This window comes from Molothrus aeneus, chromosome 2 (assembly GCF_037042795.1).
Source record: "Molothrus aeneus isolate 106 chromosome 2, BPBGC_Maene_1.0, whole genome shotgun sequence".
Lineage (NCBI taxonomy): Eukaryota > Metazoa > Chordata > Aves > Passeriformes > Icteridae > Molothrus > Molothrus aeneus.
The window spans coordinates 26,104,548-26,118,399 of NC_089647.1; the positions used below are offsets into that span (position 1 = coordinate 26,104,548).

At 42.7% G+C, this 13,852-nt stretch overlaps 1 protein-coding gene across 1 annotated transcript in view; it reads right to left on the bottom strand.

Moving 5' to 3' along the window:
* Positions 1–13,852, bottom strand: part of TNFRSF1A (TNF receptor superfamily member 1A) — a 16,063-nt gene continuing 2,211 nt past the window's right edge. Inside the window, exons 2-10 of the mRNA XM_066569535.1 lie at positions 7,056–7,257; positions 6,599–6,727; positions 6,146–6,292; positions 4,170–4,251; positions 3,793–3,860; positions 3,460–3,579; positions 3,094–3,128; positions 2,121–2,277; positions 1–1,555 (exon numbers count right to left, since the gene is read on the bottom strand). Coding sequence (XP_066425632.1) covers positions 1,254–1,555; positions 2,121–2,277; positions 3,094–3,128; positions 3,460–3,579; positions 3,793–3,860; positions 4,170–4,251; positions 6,146–6,292; positions 6,599–6,727; positions 7,056–7,257 — 1,242 coding nt within the window. The 3' untranslated portion in view covers positions 1–1,253. The remainder of the gene's footprint in view (positions 1,556–2,120; positions 2,278–3,093; positions 3,129–3,459; positions 3,580–3,792; positions 3,861–4,169; positions 4,252–6,145; positions 6,293–6,598; positions 6,728–7,055; positions 7,258–13,852) is intronic.

The following is a 13,852-nucleotide window of genomic DNA, read 5'->3' on the forward strand; positions in this document are numbered from 1 at the left end:
AGAGGTATAAATATTCACTTTAATTCAGACATTTAGTGTATTTACAATAGAAAGTTTCCTCTCTGATCAAGGGATTAGAGACTGAAAAAACCCATGTTACAAACATGTGGACAACCTGCACCTGGTGCAGGGTAGTTGATTTTTTTTCTACATCTGGTTCTCCCAGGGTAATTCTGGTGAGAAGTGATGGGGAGAGCCTGGAGATGGTACCGGATGGCCCTCACAGCCAAGCAGCAATCACAGTCCAGGAAGTAGTGTGCAGTTATTCAACAGTTGCTAAAATATCTATACAGACACGTACGCAGTCCCATGTGCAGTTAGATTCACGGAATCATATCCAATGTAGATAAGCAGGTAGACACAAGCCTACCAGCCTGTGTGCAAGCACAGACGTGCAGAGGTGCTCATGCATAGGTACCACCTCACCCAGGCAGGTGCACACACTCCTTGCCACCCTGCACTTGGACAAACACACAGGCAGGTGTTTTGTTAATGCTAACTTACATGATTTCTAGATACAGAAAAAAAAAAAAAAACTTGAGAAAAAAAGCACCAACCCTCTCATCTGACTCACTGGCTTGGAATTCTTACTCCTCTGGAACCTGAGGGACATGGTGTGGAAAGGATGATGTCCTCCTGTTTCTCACAGAGAGAGGACCAGTTCTGAATCTCCAGGAGACTTTTGCTACAGCGATACCAACTAGTTGCTACTGGTTGACACCGAGAGGGGGCAATCCTCTCCTGCTCCCAGAAATAGGTACATCCTCCTACCACTTCCTCTTGAGTCAGATTTAGCAATCAAAAGGCTGCAATATGAGCCACTTCAACTGGTTGATCTCGCAGAAAAATAGATCTGCAAGAAGTGAGTGAGTACTCAGCTTAACCAAAGCACCCTACAAGTCTACCTACCACACGATGTGTGGAGCACCTGTTTCAGCAACAACTTGTCCATAGAAGCTGATCCATGATCAAGTCACTCAGAGCTCCTATTTGCATCTTGGTCAGACTCCACACACCACTTTCTTGATGAGGTGCTCCCCTCCTTGGGAGAGGAGGTGTTGCAGACGTATGCCATGGCTTAAAGGTTGGACTACGTGGTGGTTAAGAAGCAAACCTCAGCCCTCCTCCAGCATAACCTGCTGCTGTCTCCAACAAAACCAGCTGACAAGAGTTACAAAGATGGGGAGATATGGGGAAAGAAAGAGAGCTATGATCCCCTCTTAGAGGTCAAAGGCAGCCTAAGCAGAAATAGATTAAAGATGGTTGTGGAGGCTGCAAGGCTGAGGAGAGTTCTGGTTGAGCAAAGCTTCTTGAACAGCTTCGCTGCAGCCACTGAGCTCCATCTGGTTGAGAACGCAGCTGATGTGCTCCACGGTGGCGGCACGGCCCATGCGCAGTCTCCAGAGCCGGAGCATTTCATACTGGGCGTCTCGCAGGCGCCGGTGCTCCAGCTCAATCCGCTCCAGGTCGCAGTCGCTCAGCCCCAGGCGCCGCACAAACTCCTTCCACCGCGACGGCGGCACATGGTCCACCACCGTGTACAGAACAGCAGGGGCTGTGGACACAGAGGGAAACCCTGAGAAGCAGGATTCTGTCACCTCAAGGAGAATGGGAATAACCCAGGGCTGGAGGTTGCCTTGGTATCATGCATTGCCTCCTCTTGTTCAAGCCTTCTGCAGTTCTCCAGAGTAATCACATAGACTCTAGACTTGCTCTTGTCCCTCAAAATGTAATGGGAATGTTTCCATATGCTCTTGTATAAGGCTATGGAGCAGAGTCAAGCACTTTTTCTTAGGGCCTTTCTGCCATACATTCTTGAAAAAGAATGAATTATTAAAATTATTCTGGGTCACTGCCCATATTGACAGCATGTCAATACATATGGCAGTCCATTTTGCTGGTAGGGAAAGGGACAACAGAAAGGCTTTGCACAGATATTTGGCATATACCGACTCACAGGCTCTGGGCGTGCTTCTGCCTTTCTACTGTGCCGCGCATGGGTACACATCCAGGTCACATACACTGGGTAAGGTCTCTCCCGCATTACTCCGAGCTGCATCTGCATAATTAGGTGCCCATTTGACTGGGGAAGGAGAGAAGGATGGAGGAGTTTCACTTACTGTCTGGAAGCTGTGTCTTCCTGGCAGGTCTGACACAGTCTGGAAACTCATGTGAACTCTGTGGCAGAGGGTCAGATGGCTGGGTTGCATTTATTGGCAATTCTGTTTCCTTCTGGGACTCAGGAAAAAGGGTGGAAATTTCATTTTTTTCCTCAACCTGAAAGACACATTACATAGTCCAGAATTACCCACAGCAGCACAATACACCTGTCTCCTGCAAGCAGCTGCTAGCTTTATATGCTAAAATTTATCCAAGATAGATAGGGAGTGGGTGTTGAGATTTTAATCCTTCCTACATGCCTTGTTTCAGCAGAGGACACCAAACATTTCTTTCCAGCAGAACCCAAAGAGTTTAACTTTCTTTTGGCACCATAAAACAGTAGTCCAGGAAAAAGTATTTCTTTACAAAATCAAGTAAGGCTGGTACCCAAAATCACCACCATTCTAGAAGCTCCACATGCCATCTTTCCCATCAGCCTCCTCTGTAAGGCTGTGGAAACCCCACCTCAGCTGCTGCCTGGGCACTCTTATTTGCAGAGTTACCTTGGACCTCAGACAATACTGTGAAGCAGCACTGAGAGGCTTGTGGAGTCAAGATCTGAAGTGAAATAAAATTAATTAAATCCTCCAAGCTTGGGGTACACAGAGAGAAAAGGGGATTAAGGATCAACTATCTGAACAAAATGCACCCAGGAAACAAAAAAAAAGAAAAAAAAAAGAAAAAAAAAAAAAAAGAAAAAAAAAAGCCAGAAGTTTGAAAAGTATCCTCTAGAAGAGGGGAAGTAAAGTGTTACTGGCTCCACCCTCTACAGGAAAAGACTTCTGAGTTAAACAGCCCTATTACTCAGCTCACTTTCAAATACAAGGCCTGAAAACAGCCCATGGGGAAAAATATTACTCCAGATCTCAGGCTAACATATTGAAAGTGGAAGGTAAGCTACATTTAAATATATATATCCATCATCTTGCTCACCTCTGATACTGGCTCCTTGGTTCTCAGTGGCAAAACTTCAAAGAAAGGAAAAAAAGAAGAAAGTAGAAATTATTTTCACTTCCTCTTGTCCCAGAGAAAACAGGAAAGCAGCTACTCACAATCCTGCCCTCAAAAATATTTTATCGCAAAATAAACATCCCAGAAATAAGCTCAAGTGTACATCCAGTCATAGCTACAGGCCTGGATGCAGAACTGCAATAACAGCCTTGGCTATTTAGTTCTTATGCTACTCTGGCCTTGCAGCAGAGCAGAGTCAGGAGATTCCACTTTGTCCCTCACACACAAAAGCACACAGAAATTGGTGTCTATCCCAGTCAGTATCACTGCACATGCCACTGTACTCACCACAGGAGTAGAAAGGCCCTGTCTCACGTTTCTGGACCAGCTTCCCTACTTTACGTGCAATGCAGAGGACGAAGATAACTCCAAATATTGCAACAAGGGTGCCAAGTACAAGGTTTCCATCTGGACAAAAGGAAGAGAGCAAATGCATGAGTGACTAAGAAAAGAGGAGGTAAGTGCTAGAGGAAGAACAGCAAGTGGAGATTTGCAAATGGTAGGGAGAAAAAGTATAAGGGTTTGACAAAGTGGAAAATATAACCCTTTACAAAAGGCATTAAGAAAACAACACCCCACAATGAAAAGATTCCACTGCCCTTCAGTCCCCTGAGCACTCACTCAGCCCAGATGAGATCGGTGAGGTAGTGACTGGGCTAGGACACAGCAAGCAGTCTTCTCCAGTGCAGCTGAAAGGGCAAATCAGAGAGGTGAGCACATGTGCCATGAAACTCTAGCCATTTCCAACCATCCTAATTAACAGACAAGTCAAGATGAGCCTGCAAAGCAGAGCAATGCAGTGTGACTTTGGGTTCTTAGTGGGCTAATGCCCACATGGAGGAGACTGGGGGTGAAGACCTACTTGCCTCAGAAAGGCAGTTAGAATACTGTAAAGTTATGCCTAGATAGAAAGTGTCATGAGAAGAATTTCCTCCCCCCGTGGTGCTCCTGCTGTCCCTCCTACTCAGTGGTGGGGCATACAGAATAAAAAAGCTCACCTGTTGCAAGGCTTGCAAATATTACTACGTGACAGGAAGAATTGAGGCTTACACCTGCAAATTGCATCTTTGTTCTTTGAACCTGTAGAGGAAAAAAAAAGAGAAACTGTTGCCATAATATGGACAGAGAAGAAAACAAAGGGAAAAAAATCCACTCCAAAATGGATGAGGGATTATCCTTTTTTTAAGCCTGGAAAACTGCTACTGAAGAAGAGATAAAGGATTTGATCTACATATAAAAACAGAGTTGGAGGACAATAAAAGTAATAAAACTAAGAGTGCCACTGTCCTGAAGGTGGGCACCTCTGTAGAGGCTAGGAAAGGGACTATAATTACAGAGCAGCTGGAATTAGTATAATGCGCAAAAAGCAGTAAAAGTCACCCAAGTTCAAGCATGACAGGAAGGGGAAACGACATTAGTCAGGCCAAGATGAGGGAGAAGTGGTCCCTGAGCAGCTGGGACTGGTGAGGAAGTCAGTTCAGGGCAGGGAGAAATCATTACAAGTCATGGGACACATAAGCATTCTTCTGATGTCATGAGTGGAAGGGGTAAGAAATGAAAGAACTATCACTTCTAAGCAAGGCACAGGAGAGAGCCTGAATAAAACAGGTGTGGGGAGGAGCAGGCAAGAACAGTGAAGGAAGGACATCAAAAAGCATGAGAGGAGGGGAAAATGTACTAGAACAAGGAGCATGCATTCTGTTATGAGTGAGGGAGGGGAATAAAACAGTTCTACATCAGCCAAGAGGGAAGGAAGCTGCTCAAGGACAGTGTGCAATCACGACCCTTGAGGAGAAGCTTAAGCAAGGAAAGTGTGACAAGATGATTGAACACTAGAGGGAACACATTCACCAGTGAAACAGCAAACCTCACACTGGGCAGGGTAAGAGATGGGAAAGGGATCATGAGCAGCACAGTTTGCAAAGAAGACAGGATAGCTTTAAGACAAGGTAGGACGTGGGAGCGGCTGGACTGGAACCATGGGCCTGTGGGATAATTAAAGAACAATGACTAAATTAATTATAATTGTATCTTTGGTACAGATCTGGTACAGATCATGAGCAGCTGAATAAGATGTTGAGAGGGTATGTGTGTCCTTGGGCTGGAAGACAGCCCCTAAGGAATGTATGTACGTGCAGATTTGGAAGACCAGTCGGGGTGTGAATAGGCACGGATGTGTGATGTCTTGTTTGGCTGCACAGTCAGATCTGCCTGTGCAACCTTATAAAAGAGCTAATCAAGGAAATAAAGTCAGTTCATGTTGCATCCAATAGTGACTCGTGCTTTCTCAGTCCTCACATCAAAAGAAGACATTTAAGTGACACGGAAAGAATTAGACTACAGACAGCAGTGTTTGTTAAGATCTCTGATTCCTGACTTTGGGACAGCTAGCACAAGTACTTCTCCCAGACACTGGCATCATTCCAAGGTAATGCCCAATTCCACTGGGTATAGTTCAGCATTACTAGCAGCTCTTTACTTTAGAACACTGCACAGAAGACTGTGGTTGCTCAGCAATTAGTTCAGTTCGGACAAGCAGTTCAGCTGAGCACCAAGGCCAGAGGTATTTTCATCCATTGTACTCAAAGTGCTTCTAGCAGTTGGTAGGGGAAATGCAGTGAGCATAGGAGAAAAACAAACAAGGAAGTCAAGGGGAAAGAACTTTATGTTCTAGAACATAAAGACCTTGCTTCAGGACAGGCAAAGCAGAGGCACCAAAATTAAGTAGAAAGTAGCTCCTCACAACAGCCAAAACCAAGAAACAGTTCAAGGACAAAAGAAAGCAGCTATGATAGGAAACAGTGATTGATGCCAGAGCAGGCAAAAAATAGCAGTCTTTCTGGGGAAAGAGGGCAGACAAACCCCAGAGTTGTTCCAAAACCACAATCCTTTCAGTGCAAGGCACTGCCGCATATCAGAAAGTCTACTCTACTACAGTACATCTGCATTGGAGCCATAACCATGCCATACTCACAGCTGGCAATAATCCCATCGGCACATGAGCTGCAGTTCCTACACTGGAAGTATTCAGACTCAGAATCAATCAGATACTGATTCTTCTGACAGCCACATACAGTATCTTGCTTTGGGGTGCAGGGGGTCTCTACTATCTGCTGGAGTGCTGAGGAAAGAAAGGAGAAATTATTGCTCCAGCCTCTTCCTTCACCTTCAACTGAGAGCACTGTCATGATCATAGATATTGTTATCCCCTAATTTTCACAGAAAAAGGCCAGAAAGGCCTGCAAACTATATCTCAGACAGTTCCAGTTTGGTAAACCTTATTCCTGCTGTCCCAAATCCATCCCCATACACTGTCTTACCCATTCAACTGCTTACTTTTCCAAGCTCCCTTGCTCACCTTGCCATCCCCTCCAGCCCTCATCCACCCCCATTTTCCTCAGATCCTGCAGATCTGGCAGTGCCTCACCTGTACGGCAGCGTTTGCACTGGAAGCATTTAGACATGGTGTTATCAACAGCTGTGAATGTGCCATTGGCACATGGAAGACAGACAGTTGCCTGGTCAGGCCCTTCACAGTCTTTTGCCTTGTAGGTACCTGCAAGAAAATCACTTAACAGAGCTCTGACAGGAAGGCAAATGCGTTGTCTTAGGGAGGACAGGAGTCACTGGTTCCTCAAAGAAACCCTGGAGTTGATGCCATAAGGACCAAGTATGCCTCCCCTCACCAGTGTGAATGACACTGACAGCCCATAAAAGGAGAAAAGGAATAAGAATAAATAAAAGAAATAAGAATTTATCTGGGTAGGGATAGGTACCAACTGAAGGGAGAGCTGATTAGCTGTAGGAAAGAGACAGTTTGAGAGTGCAGGACCGGGAAATGCCTCCCAGGTGAAAGTCACTACTACTGTATTTATTTAGTGTACCTGCATGACACCTCATGCAGCAGTGGGTCTTTTTGGGGTGTAGGTATTGTCCCAGTTGACAGTGCATCTGTTTCTTTTCTCTCCTCAAAGAGTTAGAGGGGTCTTTTCCATCCAAAGCTACCCGACGGACTTGCACTCTATATGGCACTGGAGTAATTTCTACAGATTCCTTTGTCAACACACAGACAAATATTAGAATAACCTGTAAATAGAGAGGGAGGGAGGGAGGGAGAGGAGAGAAACAAGGTGAGAAAACATTCTATCCTCCTGCACACTGCACCTCTGATTTTAGCACTTAGAATTACATCATATCATGAGTTCAGTTTACTTGGCTAATTCTGGTAACAGGACACTCCACTGGCAAATATGTGTGGGGAGATGATTTACAAAAATAAACCTCAACAAACCAATGCCTGCCATCTGTGATATTAATATACCATTCAATGGCCTGTATGGTAAACTGGTTGTATATAAAACAAATATTTTTCATTATGTACATTTTATACATGGAATGCCTTGAAAATGCTGCAGCTTGCATAAAAGTTACACAAGAGCAAAGAAATATTTTTATTAAGGAAGGCAGTAAAGCTGTCCATGTAGAAACAGTGCCACAGAGAAGAATGCATCCAGTACTTGCAGTTCCACTGAATAAATACACAAGATGGGAAGTTTGGAATAACATGGCAAAAGAGGATTTCACTGCCTACTAAGTACAGGAAATCTTCCAAAATGCCTCCTGAGCAAACCAGACCTAGAAACATGGGAAAGTTAGGATTTTGATTTGTCCCCGTGTCAAATGTTCATTCTTCCTCTTAAAATGCAGCTGTTAACAATTAGCCCGTACAGTTCGACACAAAAATGAGCAGTTTCTTCTTTTTTTAATGCTGTTAAGATTTGATTTCTATTTTTCCACTTGAAAGTTACTGTTATCATGTCAATCTTAACAGAAATATTAGGATTGGCATGACTGCCACATGACTGTAAGAGAGGGTGACTTTGTACACCCACACACACATGAACCAGGGGTTAAAAGCACAGCTGCACCAATAATGAGGATGCTGTTCCCTGGACACTGTTTGCAGGACACGGTTCCCAGCACTGAAATTGAGAAATATACTGTTTATGTAATGGCCAAAAGGCCTCCCCTACGGTAAGAGGACAGCATAAATGACTCATCAGCAAAAGATCCTGTACCAGAAGGATGGTAAGGAGATTGCAGCGTATCACAAACACAACCCCTCTGCTTCTTGGCCCAATAGAAAAACAGACCTCAAGCATGCATTTCAAACATTCAGATAAAGAAAAAACATACAACAACAAAAAGGTTTCAAAAATCCCAACAAATCAAAACCAGGTCAAAACTTGGTCCAAGATTCATGAAACCTGAAGTCAGCAAGTTTCTACAGCAAAGACCCATCCCATACCAACCAATGACTCCTGAAGAGTATGAAAGATTTGTCCAAAAACTACTTTATAGTACCGTGAAGAAGCCCAGCAGTCTGATGAAAATTTGACAACCTGCATCCCTTGTCATCCTCTTTGCACACAAGTGATCCTGGCCACACTGCACATCCATGTGTTGATGCTTCTGAGTATGGTACAGACGTACCAATGAACTCTATGCATCAGATCAAGTGAATGATGAAAATCAACTAATAATTTTTGTAAATGAACATCGCCCTGCCAATATAATCTCACACCTAGTTTTACTATACTACCTTCCCTGCAATTGTAATGTTTTCCCAGCTTGTTTTTTTGAAATAGTTTTTTTTTTAAAGATGCCCAGCATTACAAGCACAGCTTCAGAGTTCTTTTTTTTTTTTTTTGCCTTTTTTTTTTTTTTTTTTGCTTTTTCAGCTAGGACACTTAGAGCAAAAGCGAAGTAAACCAATTTTGTGGTAGCAAGCTTACCAAAAGATACATAGAATGAAATGGTTTTGACAGCCCTACACTGTTCTGTTTCTCTTTCAGAATTAAAGCCTTGGGGGACAAAGGTACATACTTAAAAGCAACTTAAAACCTCAAGAAGGATGGGATTTGCAACTCTGACAAAACTAAAACATTGTTTTTTGGAGAGCTCTGACACATTCAATAGACCAGATGCTAAAATGGTGAACAGGAAAAAAGAGAACCACATATTTAAATAGATATCATTTCTGACTTCATTAGTTGACCACAGCATAATTGTAAGCTCTCCAACAACTCCTCAGAGGAACTAAAAATTGTTTCAGCAGCTGACATTACAAGATTTATTGCTTGCAGGAAAATGGATAGAAGATCCTTCACACAGATGGTCTGATACACAGTAACAATAAAAACATTCTGATTCTCTAGCTAGTGATTAATCCCCTGATACAAGAACGTAAACAGTCACTCCATAAGTCACACAAATCAGCAATAGAAAGAAGATAAAAGCATCAAAGATTAAGCCAAAAATACAGAGAAAATTGGTCATATACACCTTCAAAGCCAAAAGAAAACAGAAGTGGTTTTCATTTTTCAGATTAAGTGAAAGCATGTCTGTAAGTGTCATCAAAGCAGAGTTAACATGTTACTGAACACAATTTGAGGAACAGAAATTTACAGGCCAGGAGTGACTCACACCCCAATGACTCGGCCATCCAGCAAAATCATTCACATGATGGAAAAAAACCACCAAAACACCACCATCTTAATAAGCAGCTCCCCAAGCCATTCAGCAATACACTGATTTATACCAATGAACAACTTCATCAAATTCAGGTAATACATGAAATTAGCACAGTTAGTTCTGTTTCAGTTGAAAGGCACACAACCTGTGGTATAAGAACTGTAACAACCATATTACAGAACTGATGGACTACAGAACTGATCAAAATCCTCAGCAAAACCAACCTAAGAGGATGTGAACATGACCACACAGCAACCACTTGGTAGTGAAAGAGTGACCCAATGAAGAGTAAGAAGACCCCATATAGTATTGCTTTTTTATCCAGATTCTTGCTTGAGAGATAGGGAGTTTAGATCATAAGGATGATATTGCCCAGGAATTTCTTTGTTGGGGATCCCTCTTTTGAGGCACCTGGTTTAAGCTACCATGTAACACAGCTGATTTGTACCAACAAATCGGTCTGATGGAGAAAAGAACCTAATTTTAAAAAATTCTTTTGCAGTTCCCCTCCTCTGGACACATTCAAGGACCTTCAAATCCTTAAATTGTGAGGCTCTCAACTGCTCCCAGCACTCCGGGTGAGGCCGCAGCAGCGCTGAGCACAGCGGGTGATGGATGATCCCCCCTCTGCCCGGCTGTGCTCTGTGTTTGATGCCCCCAGGACACGGTTCCTGCCCTCTGGGCTGCCCGGGCACGCCCTGCTGGCTCTCACTGAGCTGCTGCTGCCCCCAGCACCCCCAGGGCCCTCCCTGCAGGGCGCTCTGCAGACACTCCTGTCACAGGTTGCACTTGTGCCCAGAACTAACTCTGTCCCCATATTCAGGATCCAGCATTTGGACTTGCTCAATTTCATTCCAAGAATCATTGCTCAATGCTCCAATTTATCTAGAATAAATATATTGAACAGAACTAGAATTGAGCCCTGAGAAACACTGCTGGCGATCAGTTGCCAGCCAGATTTAGCTCTGAAGCCTCAAGTCATTGATAGGAGTTTGCCTAGGCAAAGTTTAGAGGTCTTCTGCAAGTGAAATAAGCTGAATATCCATTGTTAGATGTACAGCACACTCCACTTGCCAGGATCAAAAAAAACAGTAGCCACTAAGCAACTTCCCAGAGATAATGTGTATTACCTAAGCCAAGTGGTAATTCAAGCCACGTGTGATGCACACCACTGATTCATACCTACCCAGCCATTTCAGTCAGCAGGGACTACCCAGGGAAAACAGAGTCAGCAGAAACTCTGGGGTTTACTTATGAAACTGCTGCAGGAATAACCAAAATATGGCAGAACGCTGCTTCCTTAAAACATTCCACCCCTCTGGATGACAGCTGCACGTTTCCTCACACATAAGGCAACCCTAGTTCCTTCCCATGCCCTCACACCAGCACTTACTGCCCAGCACTTCATCTACAATGAAAAAAGACACAGCACAAGCCCTAAAGCTCTTCTGTGCAACGTTTTGACAGCTGAGACAGGAGTTAGGAGTTTTTCCACAATTTTCACACTCAAATATTCTTAGATTACTGCCACCACTAGAATTTGCACAAGGTTGGAGGGAGCAGGTATACAGTGACACACAGGTCATTTTGCTATCTTTAATACTGTTGCTTCAATATTTCTTGAGAAAACAGTACACCATACTACTAGTTATAACTATCTGTACTGTGTTGTAAATAATTATGAATTAAGTCTTTTAGTCTCAGCATTATCATCATCAATGAAACCAGTATTTTATTCATATAAATATATTTTGTCATCCTTAATCCTCATGGACCAAGTTGCATGAAAATTCCATTGTAATAACTTAATCAACCACTTCTCCCAAAAAAGGCTTCTAGTTTGCAAATTCCATTTTTAAACTAATTAATTATCAATTACCTGCAAATTAGAGGCATTATGAGTCATTAGAGTGTCTCAAAATATTTTGTAACAGCAAGTTACCTTGGCTTAAGAATCCAGCATGATACATACCCCATGCACAAGTATTCTACACATAAATCATCTTTAATCATCATCATAAATCATCTGTCAGCCTTTTTAATGAGTCATAAAAATTAGTCAGCTTGGAGGCTTGGGCAAAAAACAGTACTTGCTCAGACTAATGAGCTACCAAAGAAATCAGAGTACAGGATTCACTCTTATGTTCTTTGTCTGGTTCAGCCATTTCCAAAAGCTCTTTGAGGTTTGCATATTTTGCATATTTTAGTTTGCTATACAAAGATGAAAGGGAAACCAGAACTTCTGCTTTACACATTGAGAAATGTGCATTAAAGCAACATTTACAGGAAGCTTTCATCACTGCTCTCTAAAAACTGGAAAGGACAAAAGAAGGCTACAAGAACTACTATTATAAATAATCCTCATTTTATGAAGATCAGATGAAAGAATGCTGTATTTCAGGCCTTGTCTAAATTCAGGAGACTAGTAATAGCTTTGATACAATGAAGAAAGGCCTTAGAAATCTTAACTTAAAAATCAAAAGAAAACTGTGATTATCTATAAAGACTGTGGACTTCATACCATAAAACATCATAAAGTGTATAAAGTTAGAAGGCTTTATTTCATATTAGTAAAGATTAAGAAAATAATGGAGAAGTCAGTAGGTGATAACAACCATAAGAAAATTTCTTTGGAAGCTTTCCCTCCAAGGACTCTGTGGTGGACACTGTGTCAGAGTGCCACATTCACTGACCCTCAACACCCCAGCACTTGGCCTGCCTGTGTTCAGGGCTGAGTTCCACTGTGCTGCTGTACAGCCTCACATCAGAGCACTGATGGAGCAGGAGCCAGGGGAAGGCTGATCAGGGGATCCTTACTTTTCCATCCTGAAATGATTTTCAGCTGGGCATGAGCCCTGGGCCCCTGCCCACGCTGTGCCACAGACCTGCTCATGCCCCTTGTCAGTGACTCACTAGGTGAATTTCCAAGTCAGGTAATTGTCAAATGCCAAGTCCTACTCATTGGAAAAGGCAGATTCCTGTTTGGTTTAATAGGAAAATGTAGTGACATTGCTTTGAGATGTGCTTTCCACTGTCAGGTTCCTAAGAACATAACACAAGGATATGTGTTAGCAAAGGAAGCACTCAGCTATCCAGGGATTATGGAAGAGAACACGAGGCATCTGCCCCAAATACAAACAAAGCCTCGTTGACTAAAGAAAATGGGTAAGAAAGAGCAAAGTGACAACACTGGGTTTACCACAAATAATACTGCTAATGCAGAAAATTGAATACTTAATGAAAAGGGAAAGGCATCCAGACTGATGGTACTGGTTACCTGTGAGAACAAAAATTGCCATGTAAGTGTACCTAGCACAGACCCTAATATAAACATTTCATTTGGCTATAAGTAGTTAGTCTTAAAAATAGAAATTCAAATTAGATTAATAAGCAGTAAAAGTTCAATTAATCTTATTGGAGAAAACAATCAGAAATGCAATCAAATGCTATGAATTATTAGGAAAGGATGTGAGAGCAAAACCAAGAGTGTTGTTATGACAATATATAGAGGATTGAATCTTGACTATAGTTCTGGTCTCCAATCTTAAGAATATAAATTAACCCAGATATAATATAAAAGAAAGTATAAAGGACCATCATTGGTACAGACTGACTGCCACAAAGGGAATGATAAAATATACCAGTGTATAAAAGAGAAACCTGAGCCAAGGATACTGTAGCAGGCTCAAAGCCAGAATGCCAAAGAGAAGATGAACTGGGATGAGTGTTCTCTGTCTCCTCCAATACAAGAACTAAGAGGCATTACATAAGACAAGCAGCAGAGAGGTTCAAAACAAAATACAGGGAGGTACTTTTACAGCAAACATGTAGCAGAGGTGTGGGACTCCATGAGAGAGTGCTGGCTCTGCCAGAAACCTGTCCTGGTTCCAAAATTGATCACCACACCCATAGCAGAAGGAAAAAAAAAAACAAGCCATAGTAAGGGATGCAAAATATGAAGACGCCATTTCAACTTGGAAATTCCTACAGTCCCAGGCCCCTGGAAGCCAGGAAAGTATTCTTATTTTTCATTGCTGTACACTTGCCCTGCTCCAGAACCCTTGGCAGACACCTGTGACTGGTCACTACTGGAAACAGGCTGGTGGCCCAACAGCTCTTTCTTACAATGCACTCTTGGTGGCCTGGT